The 19,803-nt window shown below is 39.6% G+C and overlaps 1 protein-coding gene across 6 annotated transcripts in view; it reads right to left on the bottom strand.

Moving 5' to 3' along the window:
• Positions 1 to 19,803, bottom strand: part of LOC122549029 (potassium/sodium hyperpolarization-activated cyclic nucleotide-gated channel 1-like) — a 278,409-nt gene that overhangs the window by 47,568 nt on the left and 211,038 nt on the right. For all 6 annotated transcript variants that reach the window (XM_043688170.1, XM_043688180.1, XM_043688200.1 and 3 more), the window contains one exon: positions 18,656 to 18,896. In XM_043688170.1, the coding sequence (XP_043544105.1) occupies positions 18,656 to 18,896 (241 nt within the window). The remainder of the gene's footprint in view (positions 1 to 18,655; positions 18,897 to 19,803) is intronic.

Consider the following 19,803-nt stretch of genomic DNA (forward strand, 5'->3'; position numbering starts at 1 on the left):
ATTTTGGGAAATAGATGGTAACAGGAACTTTCTATGTTTGCTGCTTGTGGAAGTACATTGACATTCTACACCTTTGATTGCTGAGCTGATGACGACAATTTAGTGATACCAAGAACAAGCAGCCAATACAGTTAAGGTTAAAAATCACATGACACCCCAGGTTAGAGTCCAACAGGCTAAGAGTCACTTAATGCACGCTCAACCACTGGTATAACCCTGTCATTTACCTCAAAGAAGTGGATTTCATATTTAATTGATCAGAGATGGTTAGAGGGAGGAATCATGGATTGAAAAAGCTTAAGTATTGTATCAATGAGGTAATGGGATGATTTGAGGAAGTAACTAACATGGTGAGCCATACAGGAGCAAGTGAGAAGAGGGCCTAAGGCATTTTGCAAGCAGCACGTGAAGGAGCAGGCAAAAGAAGTGATCTGTGACAGGCAGTCAGCATCAGTTAGAGGACTAGGCAAGGAAAGGAGCCTGTGACAGGCAGTCAGCATCAGTTAGAGAACCAGGCAAGGAAAGGAGCCTGTGACAGGCAGTCAGCATCAGTTAGAGGACCAGGCAAGGAAAGGAGCCTGTGACAGGCAGCCAGACATTCCATTCATTGGAATGGAATAGAATTGGTTCTTAAAATTAACAGACAAAGGAGCTAACATTTTATTGAGTTTCTGATAAGTGTTTAATCTCCTTTGCTATTCTTAAGTTTGAAAATCATATAAAAATTGGCAGTAAAATGAATAAAATAAATAAAATTCAAAATAAATAAGGAAATAGTTAATTATTTAAAACTCATGAAGAGCGGGTGATATGAAAGCTGCATCATATAGAAGCTCCTGGATACCATGTTTGTAATGGACAATTTTCAGAAACTGGCCAAGCACTGTCTCCCAGTATTTTAATGGGACATGGATAAACTTACATATTGAGACTGGATGACTCCGTCCATACTATCCAGAGGCAGTGAACAAAGCCATCAGGGCACACAATATGACTCTACAAACTATCGAACCATCAATATATCTTCAGATTTGGAACCACTGCATCGGAATGTGGACTCTTTGTATTTAAAAGCAAAACCGATCTGTCAACTGATGAGAATCTTCCCTATTGGAACTGCCTTCATATGCGAATAGTTTTCATGGCTAAATCTTATTTTTTGACTTAAGTCTGAGTTGAGTCAGATTTCCTACTGTGTTTCTTGCCGCAATGTTCAGCAAGTTTTCTCAATGTTTCTTATTAAATTCATCTCATTAATTAACTACCAACAGGCTGATTGTGACTCACTCCTGGTCTATGGAGTCACTGGCTTCCTTCACCAAGACCTCCCCGACAGGATCACTGATCATGGCTGATAACCTTGACTTACCGTACTGGGACCCTCTGACTTATGGGTGCAGGCAAGGACTTCAGTGAAGACTACTCCCCTAAGAGTTTGAGACATGGATGCCTGCTTGTTGCACATTCAGCATGTTTGCCATGTCAGGCACATGGAGCAGGTGTGAGATTGACACAGCACACTGCTACACAACAAAATGTGCTCCCCCCTCCCTTTCACTGGCAGCTGGTTCACTGCAAGGCAAACTGCCTGTTTGTGTGATGGTGATCATTAGCATAGCAAGACAGGGATGCTGTGAATATGTAGACAGCTGCTAAGCAAGTGAGCACTAATGAACAAATAAGATCCTTGGGATGCAACCTGGTCCAGTCTGTGAAATGGGTGCCTGTCCCTGTGCACCAAGTGTCCTTGCTGCAGCCTTTCAATGCTAGTTACTAGTCAGCCATGCAATGCAGGATTGTGCTTTCACTGCCAGTGTATAGTAGATGTGCCAGGATGACCGTGATGTGCTGGCTGATTCTGGATACCACTATCCATGGAGGAGCAGTGCACTCAACTGGTGCCCGTGGATTATGTCCTGAGATGTTATTGCAAACTGTCCAACACAGAGATCGATTGGAGCAAGTGGTGAGTTGAATCCACATTGGTTTCTTTGTCATGTTTTCCTGATGTCTAGCTTATTTGGCAAATAAGATGGGAATGTTAATATTAGTGAGGTGAGGTCTGTTTAAAAAGGCATTTAGCAAGGGTTAGTCCCTGTAAATTAGCATCTCGCTGTGCCTGGCCAGAGCTCACCATGATCTTGAATTAATTGCCACAGAAGGCCATGGAAGTCAGGTCACTAAGTGTATTTAAGACTGAGATAGATGGGTTCTTGACTATCAAGGGGATCGAGTGTTATGGAGAGAAAGCAGGGGAATGAGGTTGAGAAACTTATCAGACATAATCGAATGGGAGTGCAGACTCAATGGGCTGAATGGCCTAATATCTGATCCTATGTCTTATGGTCTTATAGCCTTGCCAAACCTCTCATCCAGTACTGCCGTATATCTTACCAAAGCCCACATCACTCAGTCCTCTATTAGATTCCGGAAATGGAAATCATGAAATTATTACAACAGTTAAGTAGATACAGATTTGGCAGAGACAATTTGTAACCTTCTTTGTTATGGTATATATGTTAAATTTTTTAACAAACATGTTTTCACTAGAATGGTAATAATAGCAATTGAAGAGGATAGGCGGAATAAAATACCAACTGACAGCAATGGCAAGTCTAAACATCACAGAACTCTCAGCGATGGTGTATGTGAGTATGATATTGATTTAACAGATGGAAAGAATCACAGTATTATTGTCTGTGCATTCATTTGTAAGTTGATTTAACTTAAAAGCAGGGCCAGGGACAGATGTTTTTAAATTTATCAATGTTACAATTAACTATTAAGAGTTGTAAGCCTTGACAAATGTCTCCCCTTGGACTTTCTCAGGATGAAGTGAAGAGATAGGAGTATTAGAGGGCAAGTTTCTGTTCACCTACTTACACTTCAAAATATCAAAATGAGATGGATAATATTTTCATTTAAAAAGGTTACTGAGGTTTGCATAACCAAAACTGGAAAACTGAGTTAAGACAAAGATCAACCATGATCTAATTGAATGACTTACTCATGTTCTAGTGTCCCTCTATGTATTTGAGATTACATTTTATTTACTGTGCAAAATAGTTGTAGGTGTGCAAGACATCCCAAAATTGAAATTTCCAAGCATTGACTCAATTAAATAAGTTCTAATAAATCAATGTTTCAAATTTATGATTCTCACTCAATCTGGCACAAAATATAATTGGTTTTGAAATAATGCAACCTGAAAATTAACAGAATAATTCTGATCATATAATGAACTACTATGCAGACTTGCACCAGTGGAGCTACGGCTGAATATACTGCTCAATGGCCTGGTGAGGCACACAGACTAGTTTAAGCTGAATTAGCTGATTTCAGCAAAGATGGCAGTAGGAGCCTTACTATTGGCCTCTACATCTATTTTAAAGTGAAGAATTAGCCACTGCTTTTATTGCAGCCTGGAAATGTCCCTTGCTGCTGCTTTCATGTGTCTAAGTATGAAATGCAGACAGAATTCAAAGCAGGACATGCTAGAAGTGAACAGCAGGACAGTCATTTACTGGAGCGATCAAGTGCAGAACGTTCTTTAGAATTGAAAGATATTAGAGATGAACAGCATTTATAAAGGGGGAGAAAACATGAAAAGGACGAAAAACATAGGAACATCAAACCCTGGAGTCTATACTGTCATTCTCTTAGATCATAACTGATCTGTACCTCAGCTCCATTTACCCATCCACTGCTCTATAATAATCACTCAACAAATATCTTTCATTTTCAGTTAAGCAGAATGAACAGTATCTTAAATTTATGTTTGGTACTTTACAGGGCTGTTTTGCCTGAATGCTTCATGAATTAAAAACTTTAACTTGGACATATTTTCTTATGTCAGAGTATGCTTGTGATTTGTTTGAGTGAATTAGACTATACATCCCAGCATCAAACAATACTTAAACAGATGAAGGAAGAAATAAAAGAATTAATCAAACATGGGTCTCTTTGTTGCATGTGCCAAGATGTCAGCTATTAAATAGTTAAGTTCCGGAGGTATATTGTTGAGAAGTAAGGATTCAGTCTTAATCAACTGTTCTCCATAGCCCTCTCCTCCTAGCCTGGAAAAAGGTTTACACCACTGCTTTGAGCTTCAACACAGCACCTGAGGCATCATGTTAAAACAGCTGAGCAGTGCTTTCTAAAACTCCAGCTGCAGGAAAGAACATGGTTGAGTGTCATTTCCCTAGGCAATGGAATATTTCTTCCTGTAAACAGACCCATGCTGCAACTGCTTTCAATAAAGAAAGATCCCTGCAAAGATTCTTAGTTCAATCTGCTGAACGATGGAAAACAATTAGATCTAGAACTGAACTTGTTTCTTTTCTTGTTATTATTTCTTAAAATCTTTAAAATAGAAACAATCAAAATGTGAGCAATTACATCTTATTGTGCCATCATGGCAAAGTGTAACACCAGTAAAGAAATCGCAGATTATGTCAAAGTACAAGAAGAAACTACTCAAATTGTGCATGTGCGTTATGTGCGCACAATTATGTCATTTGTCCAATTGGCCTAGGCAGTATTTAGGCTATACACAAGTCTTTGCCCCCATACCACCTCCCCCATCCGACATCATGGTACTCTGTCAGCATATCCTTCTATTTCATTCTCATTTATGTGCAAATCTAGCTTCCTTTGAATGTATGTATTGCTGTTTTCCCTCAGCTCCTCTTTGTAACAGCATATTCTACATTGTTACCATGCTTTCAATAAGTAAGCTGTTCCTAAATCCACTCTTGTTTGCTAATAATTATCTTGCATTTAAGGCCTTGATAATGACTACACTGCAAATCATAAAATCATTGAACAGTACAATTTTCGTCCATTGTGACTGAACCAATTATTTGGTAGCGCTTCAGAGCTTTGCAACTCATTGCACTTTTGGCTCCTTCCCAATAGCCTTGCAAATGTTTTCCCTTCAAATATTCATCCAGCTCTTTCAAAAGTTAGTATTGGATTTACTTTGAGGGAGTGTATTCCAGATCACAACAATCTCTGCTCGGGAAAATAAATAAACCTTTTCTCTTTGCACCTCTCGCTTTTTTTTGCCCATCACCATATTTCTGTGTTCCTGGTTACCAATCCTTCTGCTACAAAGTCTCCTTTTTGCTCAGTCAAAATTCTAAATATTTTGGTAATCTCTATTAAATCTCTTCTTAACCCTATCTGCTCTGAAGAGAACAACCTCAGCTTTTCCAATCCCTCAACATAACTGAATCGCCTCATCCATGATTGTAAATCTCTTATGAAAACTCTCCTTTCTAAATAGTAGTGTTCAGAATACAATGCAAAGTTCCCCCAAAGACCTAAAACTACTGTCTTGGAAACATTTTGTGTTATTTCCTTGTTTTTGTTTTATGCCTCAATGAATAAATATTTTCCATAAAATTTTTGAAATTTGTGAGTACCATGTCGCCTGAAAGTCCACATAATAGGCATTTATTGAAAATAGCAAAACTCCAAATACCAACCTTGGGGAACGTTTTTATTTACTTCCTACCAGTTCACCACTACTCCACGTTTCCATCTTGTTGCTAATTTTGTATACATAATAAGTACCCATTTAATCCCAACAGGCTTTAATTTTGTTAGCACCTCTATTATATGACATTTCATTGAATATTTTGGAAGATCACATCAAATCATCAAAAAACTCAAATAATTAGGCTAAATATGATTTACCTTTAATAAAGCAGTGCTCATTTTCCTTTGTTAGTCATAATTTTGTCCCTGATTACTGTTATCTATCAAGATTTCCCCATCACCAACATTAAACTGATTAACCTAACATTGCCATGTTTGATTTTCCCCACAATTTTACAATGGGAAGTAATAATTGCAACTGTCCCAATCTGGCGCTAACCTTAATATCTAAGGAAGACTGGAAGGTTTCTACAATTGCCATAATAAAATAAAACCAAAAGCTGCAGCTGTTGGAAATTTGAAACAAAAACAAAAATTGCTGGAGAATCTCCACAGATCTGGCTGCATCTGTAGAGAGAGAAACAGAATAAAAATTTCAGCTCCAGTGACAGTTCATCGGTTCGACTTTTGTTTCTATAATTATCAACCTTATCTGCCTCCAGTAGCCTAGGAGGCAAAGTTGTATCCTTGGCAACTTTGGACTACTTGCTGAGCAAAATGTATTATGTAAGCTGTGAGTGACACTGCATTTCTTCAGTTCACTTCACACTATCTTGATCCCCATCCTAATGCAAGCAGTGGAAGAATGTCCAGTAAACCAGAGGAAGAAAGAAGGGGAGAAAGAAAGAAAGAAAGTGCAGGAGTGAGGCTTGGTGATTGTTGGTATTGTGAATGCGCAGAACTGAGGGCATTTGTTCTTTACTCGTTCTGTCTCTAGTTAAAAATTGAGATCAGTGGCTTTTAAAAGTAAATCAAATTGATCCAACAGTCTGGCCTGGATTTTGGAGTTAGTGATGGAGGATTGGCACTTGCCATTCAATAGGTTTACAGACTTTTCTTGGTTGGTAACTTCAAATTAAAATAATTTTAATTAATTAATTTACATGATTTATTTTGCCCCATTTATTCCTATTTTACTATTTCTATTGAACTTTCTATATTCAGCTTGGATTCCCACTGTATTGTGCACCTTATTTTCTCAAAAGACTCTTTTATTGGACTCATTTTAACTACTATGTCTTTTATCATCCCCATTCCCACTTGGGTCCCCGTCCTTTATTCCTTATAGGAATATGGGTCGAGAGTGCAGTGCTGGAAAAATACAGTAGGTCAGGCAGCATCCGAGGAACAGATGAATCAACATTTCAGGCATAAGCCCTTCAGCAGGAATGAAGCTTGTGAATCAAGGAGGTGGAGAGATAAATGGGAGGGGGTGGGGCTGGTGAGGAGGTAGCTGAGAGTGCGATAGGTTAATGAAGGTAGGGTAATAATGATAGTTTGGAGAGGAGGGTGGAGCAGATAGGTGGGAAGGAAGATGGACAGGTAGGGCAGGCCATGAGGGCAGGGACAAGTTGGAAGGTTGGATTTGGGATAAGGTGGGGGGAGGAGAAATGAGGAAACTGGTGAAATTCACATTGATCCTGTGTGGTGGGAGGGTCCTTAAGTAGAAGTTGAGGCATTCTTCCTCCAGGCGTCAGGTGGTTAGGGTTTGGTAATGGAGGAGGCTCAGGACCTGCATGCCCTTGGTGGAGTGGGAGGGGGAGTTGAACTGTTTGGCCATGGGGCAGTGGAGTTGCTTTGTGAGTGTGTCCCGGAGATAATCTCTAACTAGAAATATTAAGTTCCTAATCCTTTCTTTCTTTCAGCTTGAATCTGTTGTTCCTATCATATTTGATGGCATATGTCCGCATTTCAATATTTATTATCCTAAATGCATTTTTGCAAATGCACTCCAAAATCATCTTAGAAAGTTACATAATGATAGTGCTACTTAACCCTCTCAGTTTTCTTCACATTTTGGCCAAGATTTTCACCTTGATGTATGTCTCTGCTGTAGCAACAAAGTCAGAAGAAGTAAGGAATCCCAGATTATTCCCCAAAACTCAGCCTCTCCCATTTTTGTAGGGTGAGTTTGGAAGGGGGTCATAGTTCATGCATATGTGATTCCCTGAAGCAGCAAATGGCCAGCTGCCTCCACTGAATTCCTATTTTGGTGTCCTGTTGTCTTGAACCTCGGGTATGGAGATGAGATCAGAGGACAGCAGGTCTGTCCTCAGTGCATTTCTTCTGTATGGCCACAGTAACCCGTTGGAAGGATGAGGTTCCCTTGCAGATATGGTCACAGGACACATTACAATGGGGGTTATGAATCCTTTGGGTGGGGTTTTTCAGATATCTATTGTGGGTGAGATTAATGAGTCCTTTTAGAGTAGAATCAGATGCCATTTGGGGCTGATAACTGTGGACAATATTATAGAACAGAATTTACAGATTTATAGAATCCCTGTAGTGTGGAAACAAGCCTTTTAGTGTAACAAATCCACATCGACCCTCTGAAGAGTATCCCACTCAGACCCATTCCCCTACCCTATTATTTTACATTTTCCCCTGACTAATGCACCTAACCTACACATTCCTGAACACTTTGCGCAATTTAGCATGGCCAATTCACCGGACCTGCACATCTTTGAACTGTGGGAGAAAACCGGAGCACCCGGAGGAAACCCACACAGACACAGTGCATGTGCAAACTCCACACAGACAGTTGCCTGAGGCTGGAAACAAACCTGGGTCCCTGGCGCTGTGAGGTAGCAGTGCTAACCACTGAGCCACCATGCCACCCTAATATTGTCTGCATAAGATGCAGAAACCCTTTTGAACTATCTCCCTCATCAAGAACTTTCAAGGAGTGTCAACAGTGTTGACCAGCAAGAACATGGTCCAATTTAATGTAATTCCCTTTCATAAATCAAGCTTGTTATTCGAAATTATGTATTTACCTATTCACTGTTGCCTCTTGGTATAAAGTACTCAGCATTTTTGTTTGCTCTGTATTAAATTCTCTGTTTGACTAAATTCTCAACAAGCTATTCAGCAGATTATTTCATTTAGTTGATTCTCCCAGCCATGTGTGGAGTAAACCCATTTTCTTTATGTGCCCTACCATTCCCTCTTTACTACTACCCCACCATCTCCTTTCATTATCTCAAAGATAATCTCTCAACTCTCTCCTTTCTAGATACAAAAGTTCCTCAATTCCAAAAGCAGTGACTTTCGAAGACCTCTTGAAAATCCAAACACATTACATGTACCACATTATCTTCATCTCCACACCTTGTGACTTCTTCAAAGATTTCAATATGGTTAATCACACATTATGTTCCATTTGAATCCCATGCATTGGCAATATTTTTAGTATCCACTCATAGCTTCAGCTTTTATATTGTACCTTTGAGTAGGTTGCATTATGTTTCCTACCAGTGATTTTAAACCGACTAGTCCAGAGCTCGTGTTTGTGTGTATGCGTGCGTGCATGTCAAAAGTTTAGTTATGCAGTACCTTAGCATTTTCCAAACAATACTTCAGATTTCTTTCTGAAACTCTATTTCCCTTTTTGTCCTTACCTTTGTTGCCAATGTATTTAACTTATGCCGTTCTCCTTATTTTCAGTTTTACCCTTATCTCTTTTTTTATCTGTGATGGTTCATTATTGGCCAAAATCATCTTGTCAATTACTGATATATAATTTTTAACTCAGGTTACTCATAAAATATTTACCGCTGATATTCTCTGACTGCCAATTTTGTTTTGAGTTTTAATTATTTCTGCCTTTCCAATAGAGTCATAGAGATCTACAGCACAGAAAAGACCCTTTGGCCTATCAAGTCTGCGCCAGTTAAAAACAACCACCTTACTATTCTAATCCCATTTGCCAGCACTTGGCCCCTAGTCTTGTATGCCTTGCATTGCAAAAGCTCATCCAAAAGTTTCTTAAGTGTTACGATGGTTTCTGCCTCTTGCACCCTTACAGGCAGTGAGTTCCAGATTCCCATCACCTTCTTGTGGGAAAAAAAAGTTTTCCTCACATCTCCTCTAAAACCTTCTTGCATTACATCCACGTCCTGGGCCATTGATCCCTCCACCTCGAGGAAAAGTTCCTTCATGTCTACCTTGTCTATGCCGCTCGGAATTTTATACATCTCAGTTATGTTTCCACTCAATCGCGTCTGTTCTACAGAACCAACAGAAACAACTTCTGTCTATCAGCCCAGCCCACATTCTAGTAAATCTCCTCTGCACTCTCTTCAGTGCAATTACATTCTCCCTATAATGTGGATTCTAGAACTGCACACAATATTCTAGTTGTTGTCTAACCTGCATGTTATACAATTCCAGCATTACTTTGCTGCTCTTAAACTCTATGCCTTGGCTAATAAAGGCATGTATCTCATATACCATCTTATCTACCCATCCTGATAGCTGAAGGAATTGCTGTACATGCACACCAAGTTCCCTCAAATTCTCTATGTTTCCCAGGGTTCGACTATTCATCATGTATATCCTTGCATTGTTTGTCCTGCTCAAGATTTCATTCTTCATGTTTCGGTCCCCAAAACCTCTGGTTCCTCCAGTTCCCATCACTCAACAGGATTGATTCCTCTCTGGTCTCTTGCACACATGGTGAGAAAATAATTTTGAACAAGGCAAAAATGGAATTTCCATTTCCTCAGCACATTTTCCAGGTAGTTCAGAGATGACTCAAATTTGTCATCAATAATCTCCCATGTCTTTTACTTATTTGATAGATTTTATGGGATGGTTCTTCCTTTAGTTCACTTCTACTGTTACCTGAACGCAGATCACCCATCTGTAAATGACTGATTCTTTCTTATTATTTGGCAGCACAGTGGCTCAGTGCTGCTTCACAGCACCATGTTCAATTCTAACATTGAGTGTGGAGTTTGCACATTCCAGCCATGTTCATGTGGACTTCCTCTGGGTGCTCTAGTTTCCTCCCACAGTCCAAAGATATGCAGGTTAGGAGGATTAGCCATGCTAAATTGCGCTGTAGTACTCAGGAATGTGCAGGCTTGGTGGATTAGCCATTGTAAATGTTGGGTTACACTGACAGTGTCAGGGGCTAGGTGTGGGTTGATGCTCTTTGGTTTGGGGGTTGGGGGGAGCAGGAGGCAGTACAGACTCAATATGTGAATGGCATCTTTCCACACTGTAGGGATTCTGTTTCTTAAGGTCACTTAAGTCCCCTTTTTCTATTCAGCTCGTACTGTGGAAATAGAAACAGGACAGAGATTAAATTCAACAACATGTTCCAGTAAATGTTACCCATTTATTTCTGGATTCTACTTAAGAGCATTTTTTGTTTTATGTTGTGAAAGACTTTGAAGTGTTCTACCTTGGTGGTTATTGATTCTGGGTTTATGACTTGAAGCTTGAAAGAGCAATTCACAGCTTTGAACTTTTATTCCACTGCAGAATGCAACACCGAGATGTGACAAGGAGACACCTCAGCTGTTATTTCCCAAAATGTTTTGGCCATTTTTAATCTGCTTGTATAGCAAATAAAAACATGTTTCATAATCAAGACTCCTGGTATAGGACTCGAGTTCACAAGCACAAAATTAACAAGCCTTAAATGTGATCAAAGATTAGAAGATGTTTTTGTTTTCTGCAGGATTGTAGACATCCCAATTGCCCAATAAAAGGAGATAATGGTGTATCAATTGATTCCTTCAAGTGGATCTAGCTGAATAATTGGCCAGGAAGGAGACTGAAAGTTTTCAGGATGAGTACTGACAAGTATGGTCAAATATTTGACAGAAAAGATAGCAAGGCAGCTGTAAAAATGAAATAGTCCATGTATAACAAATGCAACTGCAAATTTATATCTGTACAGCAGACTTGTGCTCAATTGTCCTTGGGTTGTTAGGAAAGAAAATACAATGTTTCCCTTAGGAGATTGAGTAAATGGGATGTTCCAATGCGCTGTTCCAATTGAGTTGGACAAATGCAAAATTGGCACTGCAACTTCATTCCCCTGACTGAGGCCTTGGCTCAAGTGCCTGTTGCATTGCTGGCTGTCTCAGCACTCAACAGAGAACTAAGCATCATTATTAATATTAAATGGAGCAGCCCATCATCTTGACTGGAAGCTGAATCACATGCTTTTTTGGCGAAGTCTGAGTTGCATTAAGTCTATTGGAGAGATTCTCATTGTGGGGCTAAGTGTGTTCGCTTGCTGTATCTTACTAACTTTGCCTCATTAATTATCTACTCTGTGCCCATTGGCATCATTCGCACCTGAATTCCACCCTAACTCACCAAGAGGAGATTTGAAGAAGGACTAGCATCTCCTGCACCTCCTGCCCTGGACATGACAAATGGGGAAATCAGTGGGCCAGTTTGTGGGAAAGACGCTGAAGCTTCTGTTGGATGGGCTAATGTATAGACAGGATTTCTTCTTTCTCCTTGGACCAACAGCATCGGGTATGAAACCAGACCATACCCAGCATCGGGTATGAAACCAGACCAAGGTTGCCACTCATAATAAAGTAGTCTCAGCCATCTGGGAGAATGCTCAGCAATGTAGGAAGAAGGTCAATGACTTTCTCCACTTTGCCATCTACTCTCTCATATCTTACACTCGCTCTGTTGCTGCTATTGAACTCATCTCCCACCAAGGTTCTGATTGATCACTCTCATTATTGCTTGCAAATCTTCACCAGTCACCCTTATTCACCCTGTACCTCAATTGCTCCAGCCACCTTCACCCTCTTTGCTGACTACAAACTCACTCATAACACCTCCTAATCTGCACCAGTAGTAACTGTGCAGCCCACCTTTATCTCCTGTTGTATCTGTCTGTCTGTCTGTCTCTCTCTCTCTCTCTCTCTCATTCCATGAAGAGAACAGCTCACAACAGAGCTTGTGGCGAAGATGATTTTCTGCAGTACGTGGCTAGCTGCAAGCAAATTGGGAAGGCTGTGGAAGGGCTTGGAGAAAGGGCATGGAACTGACAGATGGCTTGCCATGTGGGAAATTGTGAGGTTATGCATTTTAGTAGGAAGAATAGAGGATTAGACTATTTTCTAAATGGGGAAAGGCTTCACAACTCTGAGAGCAAAGGGACTTAGAGGATCCTAATTCAGTCTTCTCCAAAGGTTGAAGTGTTGGCAGTTAGGAAAGCAAATACCATGTTAACATTAATTTCAAGAGGGCCAGAATTCAAGAGCAGGGATATTCTGCTTAGGCATTAGAGGACTTTGGTAAGACCACATTTGAACTATTGTGAACAGTTTTGTGTCCTGTATCTAAGGAAGTATATGCTGACATTGGAGGGGACCCAGAGGAGGTTTAACAGAATGATCCCTGTGGTGAATGGCTTGAGGAGTGGTTGAGGACTCTGGGTCTGTACTTGATGGAGTTTAGGAGGATGAAGGGTTGATCTGATTTAAACTTACAGAATAGTGAGACACCTGGATAAAGTAGACACGGAGAAGATGCTTCCACTAGTAGGAGAGATTCAGGCCCCTGGGCATAGCATCAGAATTAAGGGATGACACTTTAGAACTGAGATAAGGAGGAATTTCTTCAACCAGAGGCTGGTGACGCTGTGAAACTCATTGTCGCAGAGGGCTGCGGAGGCCAAGTCATTGAGTATATTTAAGACAGAGAGAGAGAGAGAGAGAGAGAGAGACAGACAGGCCTCTTAATCTTGTGAAGAGGATTAAGGGTTGCAGGAAGGCAGCTGTATCATGGGGTTGAGAAACATATCAACCACGATTGAATAATAGAGCAATATTGATGGGCTGAATGGTCTACTTCTGCTCCTATATCTTATGGTATGTGCAGAGTGTAGGAGAAAGCTAATGGGCAAGATGCTGGATGAATTGGCTGGCCCACTAGACAGCCTCCTATTATTGTTGAAGAGCATGGAGGAAACCAGTTCTAGGTTGACGGAAGATGCTGCGCAGATTCTCCACGTCTTTTGCTCCATCAAGCTGTCATGCTGGAGGCTCAGAGGGAGTTACCATACCTATTGAAGCCTAGTCTGATGAGGCCCTGTAGGTCTTCTGTCCACTTTGAGATCATGCAGCAACACTCTGCCAAATTCACAACAAAAATACACATCTCCAAAACCACTCCTGAATATTTCCAGGCACTTTGCAGCAGCTATCTAAAATTGCTTTATTTTATTATGATCGAGTAAGGAGAGATAATTTAGCTCTTCTCTGTTTAATTCCCTCTTGGATAGTCACAATAAATCTATTTATTTCTATTTAAAACACATTTATCATATTTCAGTTAAAGTGTAGTTAATTAGAAAATATTCAGTCAATTATCAAAGTTGTTTTGTAGTGAAAGAAAGAAGAATTTTGTTATCTAAAAATTCCAAGAAAAAAATAAATAATGTGTGACGTAAAACACAGACACAAACAAGGGGAGAGTGCCTGGTACAAAAAGAGGAAAATAAATGTTACACATTCAACACCCTTTGAATTCTTAAGGTGTTAGACTCTTAAGCTGAGACTTGAGTTGTTTAATGGTTGTTTTATATCCTTGGCACTATTGGAATTTATTGATAATTCTGATTACTCAGTGAATGCCTGAATTCCCAATTTTTCACTGAATGCTGTATTCAAAGATGATGAAAGAAATTGATAGGGGGAGAGAGAGAGAGATCTAACACTTGTTGCTTTAAATTATTTTCTCTTTTGCTCTCCCTCCTGTGTTGCTTTTAAAAGCATCTGTTGAAATATAGTTCAGTGTGCTTTCTGGCATCTAGATCCATTGCCTTTCCAGGCTGGTTAACTGACAGATGAGTCTTTCACCCACTGATATGTGAAATTATCACACATAGAATCATAGAGTTGTGTGTGACATAAACAGGAGACACAAATTTCTTAATGCTGACTCAGTTGCCAGGTTTTGTTTCTTTATATAAAATGGCAATCTCAATGCAGACGGTTCTGTTTATCCCACCTATCTCAAAGAAATTACCTTACTTTTTAGCCATTTTAGGATCATATTTCATCTTTCTTAGAACATCCATTTTATTCCAGGAATGGCCACAGACATAACAAGCAGATGATAGATGCTAAAATTCAGTAGTCCATGTCTACCTTGATTGTAAGAGGTTCCAACTTCGGAGTTTGGGCCATTAACTAATGCTGGTGCTAATTCCTACATCTGACCAAGCCTTACAGCAGAATGTGTTGAGTGACAAGAGAATTTACTTACTGGTCCTGTGGAGTCCAAATTTAGCACTTGGGCCATGCATAAATTCATTGAGCCACATGATATAATGGGAAGGCAAATACAGAAACTTCCAGCATATGCACAGAAGGGACATATGAGGGACCTCCTGACAATTGTGAATGTTACTGGAAATCACTAGTAGTATAGTGGCCATCCTGAGGAGGGTGATCAGCTTCCTTATTGTCATCCCTTGTACTGCCATTTGATTCATACTTTGAATGTCTTTGCTCAGCTGAACAGCCTTTTCTCATTCTATGTGCATGCCCTCCAGTTCTCTTGACTACGGTAGCTGGAATACCTTGATTTTGAATAAAGAAGCTTACATTGGCTTAATTTTTGTATTATCTTGGTTTTTCTGTTAATACCAGAATGAAGCAACAACAATGACTGTAGTAATACTTTAAATTGGCCATTTAGTTCCCAAGTATATTTTTAATTAACATGATAAAATAACTTCTTCCTATGATGTGTATGTGAATCCGACAGCTGGCTGCATAACTGAGATTCAGCTAGCTGACTTTGCAATTTCTGAAATAATGATGAAACATGCACAAACCTATAATTCCTCCATTTGCAATGAAATTTTCAAACAAAATTATGATACCACACTTACCAGAAAACAATAGCTATCTTATACAATGTAAGAAAGTGTTGAATGAGGCTGGTTGATCCCCTGGGCTTCTAGTTTCCTCTCTATGTTCAAGGACACTAACTTAATGCAGTTTAAAATTCTTTAAGTGCTGAACTTGCAGGTTTTAAAAGATACTACCTTATCCCAAATCCAAGTTAATCTTCTCAACATTTGCAATATGATGGCCTGGAAACCGATTATACCCAATAATGTGAGGGGCAAGACATGTCTTGTACACAGCTGTTCTGCTGATCTCAGGAACTGTGTTAAGTTGGTATTTGAAGGTCATTATCATGAGTCAGATGGGAAGGCTGCATTATTTATTAGCTTTATCTTTCATTGCTACCACTTAAAGACAAGAAAACACTCTTAACATTAAGTATACCCAGAGTTTGGACAGCAGGGGATCGAGGTAATAGGCAGGTGGGAGGCAGAAAGTCTTCCAAGCGACTCTTCTCACACCAGTGGGAAGTGGTTACAAAGGATGTCATTGCTCAGACTTTAGCTGACAGGTCAATGTAATGTTGAATGAAGGCTAATCATATATTCTGCCAAGGTCATCTGTTCTGATATTTCATGTGGTTCGGTTGCAACTTTTATTTGATAATGCTCTTGTGAATCATTTCAAGTAGATCAAAGCAACTTCTTCTCAATATTGGTATTCTCTACAAGGGCATGGCTGCAATGCCATAAGAAATTCAGTACTTTCATTAGAGATACAAAAGTATACTCTTAATCAGTTTTGTTTACATCACATAACCAGACTAGCCCAGGTTCTGCAAATTAGATCGCTCGGGTGGAGTTCTGTCTCGCTTTTTGCAATCCCAAGTAACTAACTTGAAGGGACTATTGCTTGCCATGGTGTAGCCAGCCTATGAACTGATGGCCTGGTCAGAATGGAGGGACACAGTGAATTGGTGTAACAGGAACAAATATTACTGCAGCCTGGAAGCTGTATACAGATCTTCATAATGTATTGCTGTAGCCACTCGCAAACACTAACGGAGAAGAATTCCTTTCTAATCAAAAACATGTCAGACTGCTGATGGGGATTATGCAAGGCAGTGTGCATGCAGTCTACAGCAACCGCACCTATAGAACCCTGTGGTGAGGTGAAACTTGATTTCCCCCTTATTGCAGTTTCTCTCTTCATTGGAACAGAGATGCAGATGTTCCTCTTGATGTAAACAGTCTTGATGACCTCATTGATACAGCACTGAGGTTTGCCTTGCTGCAGTTTAGGCAGGGTCTAATGCAGTACACTTTAAGGATACAGTGATGCATAAGCCATGTTACTCATGCCATAGATCTTCACACATATACTGATCACAACTAGCTCTACTGCACAACCACCTCTCTTGTCTGCTGCACTTATGTTAACTTATTAGAGTGCATATCCAACATCTGATACTAAGTGAGCAGAAATTTCTTTTAATTAAATGTTTAGAAGATCAAAATCATTGTTTTAGTCATCGCTCTGAACTCTGTTCCCTCGATACTGACTTCATTCCTCTCCTAAGCAGCAATCTAAGACTAAATAAGTCTATTCACGAACTTGGTCTCACATTTTATCCCAGGAAAAGCTTCTAACCACTCCAACCGTAAACCTCTTATTTCCACTTTTGTGACATAACTTGGTTTTGCTCTAGTCTCTGCTCATCCACTACTGAAAACCTCCACTCATGTCTTGTCACCTCTAGACTCAAATATTCTAACAGAACAACAAATATATCGCTGTTTCCCAGTGTTGCTGGGTTACTTTCCTGGAATTCCCTCCCAAACACCTTTGTGGGTGGACCTACATCAAATGGACTGCTGTAGTTCAAGAAAGCAGCTCACTATCACCTTCTCAATGACAATTAGGAACTGGAAATAAAATACTGGTCCAGGCAGTGATACTCAAATTGCATGAATGAACAAAATATACAACTGGCCAGACTACTAAAATGTCCTGTCTAGAAACATAAAGTAATCCACAATTTTGCTGCCTGTACCTTACCGTATACCAAATCTCATTCAACAATCATCCTTCATTTATTCCACATCAAACAATGACTTAAGCCTGGATTTCCTGCATGATGAAAAGTCCAGGGTGCCTTTTAAAGGAAGCAAGTGCCCTTTGGAGGAAGTAAGTTGTTCTTTGGAATAGTTAAAAGTAGGCATGATTGTGTTTAGAAAGTGCATAAGCTCATTAACAGTCAAAATATATGGAAATGTCATTAGACCAGTGTAAGCTCTATGTTCTAGAATTCCCTCTCAATTCTTCTCCGTCTTGCTATCCTCCTTTAAAACATGTTATAAAGTCTACTTCTTTGACCAAACTATTGATCATCTGACCTAATATCTCATTATATTGCGCGATGTCATATTTTGTTTTATACCGCACCTGTAATAGGGTTAGGGTTAGCCCAGCTCTAACTCTGTGCTCCAAGCAAAAGCCACAATCTAAATATAAGTTTTTGTTGATGTGTATCTTATTATAATCTGGACCAATTCTTCAACATAGATTATTTATTAAGAAAACCGTCACTCTTCATCTTAGACTTTTTGGTTTAACCAGAACACTGAGTTGCCCAATTAGTAGTAAACTAAACATGACAAGAAGGGAACCAGCAATGGAAATTAGCATGGTATGAAGTAATGGTAGAGGATGCTTGTGTGGAGCCTAAACACTGGTATAGACCTGTCAGGCCCAATAGTCTGTGGCTGTGCTGTAAATCTTATGCAACCTTGTTTGGTGACATACTACCTCTATGGCTCACAAAGCATCACATTTGGGTCAGGAAACTTTACTCATCAGCAAATTGTCAGAGTAGAATTAATTCAGCTGGGACTCCGTTCAATTCCTAAGTGACCTGAGAGTTCTGGAGCCAGGTGCAGTAAAGTGTCACGTGACATTAACTCAGATAAATTCTTTTGAGACTCCCAAGAAATGCTGGCACTGATAATTTAGTACAGAAACATCTGCTTATTGTCATCTCACTGGCTCAAAAGCATTTTAATGTGAAATAACCAAACGGAATATGAAGTCTCTTGCTGAAACTGTCCCACTTCGGTGCAGCAACTTATGCATGACCACTCTAAGCCCCTTTAACTGAAACTAAATTCACTTGAATGACAAAGAAACAATGCAACAATGCAGAGAGCAAATAAAAGTACCGATTGGCCCAAAAGAGATGGCAAGATAATTTCTGCCAATCATAGCTAGTAATCAAATGTACATTATTAAACATATTGTTTGTCATGGCAACCTTCCTTTATACACTCATGTTAATTTAATCCATATAAGATACAAGTGATACTGACCCCCAAAGTAAGAACCATCTGATAGCTTCATTTCTTTGCTGGATTTGGTGATAACAGTAGCCACGCCATGTTGAATGAAATACATCTTCTTCCCAATTGACCCTTCTCGAACAATGTAGTTTCCAGGCTGAAACACCTCAAATCGCAGTTTGCTCAGCATGCTAGTCACAAAACTTGGGTCAGCATTTGCAAACAGGGGCATCGTTGCAACCAGCTTCCGACAATTGAAGTTGACAATCTCCTGAAACAGAAGTAAGTGACCAGGCTTTAACCAAATGCAACAAAGTAGATGACTGACCGCGTGAATATTTCAAATTCTCTAGTAGGCTGAGAAACATGGTAAGTACCTTGTGTACAATGTCTATATAAATGACAAATCAGATGGTAACTGTCAAAGGGTTTAGAATAACTAACTAAATAAGCTAGTAATTTATTTGGAAGAATATTGTTAAAATATCCTGAATGGTTAACACATGGACCAGAAAGAATGAACTGGTTAGAATAAATATTTTTTCTGATGTTGCAGAATGCTCACGCAGTTGACTCATGGCAGTGGGGAGGAAGAAGAACTACCTTGTTTCATAATGCTTCATGCATTTAGAATAGGTTTGCTCATGGGATTCAATTTAAAGACAAAAATGCAGAGAAAGCAATGGCTCAAAGAAGAAAATCAAACTGTCACAGCTTCTGTAAGGTTAATACAGCAACAACAGCAACATATTTAGATCCAATTTATTTTCTACTCAGTAAATCAAAGCAGTTTAGAAGATTTGGCCTATTTCAACAATGAAATTACAATAATGTTGGTAGGAGGAAAATCTGTGGAAGACTTCAGTTTCCTCTCATTGACCATTCCTTTGTTTAGTTCTGGGGCCATCACATGAGGAGATGGGAATGGTCAGTGTCAGGATTCCTGAGAACTCCTGTCTTTTTCTTCCATCCTTTGACCAGCAGTAAGGGCTGACTGCACGAAGTAGATTTACTTGTTGTACAGAGCAGTAAGCAGGACTCAAAATATCATAAATGGACATAAATATGAATTGGCAGCAAAAATGGGCCACTTGGTCCATCACGCCTGCCCTTCCACTCAGTAACACCATGGCAATATGTTTTTGTTTTGAATTCCATATTTCCATGTACCCTCATTA

This window comes from Chiloscyllium plagiosum, chromosome 1, assembly GCF_004010195.1.
Source record: "Chiloscyllium plagiosum isolate BGI_BamShark_2017 chromosome 1, ASM401019v2, whole genome shotgun sequence".
NCBI lineage: Eukaryota > Metazoa > Chordata > Chondrichthyes > Orectolobiformes > Hemiscylliidae > Chiloscyllium > Chiloscyllium plagiosum.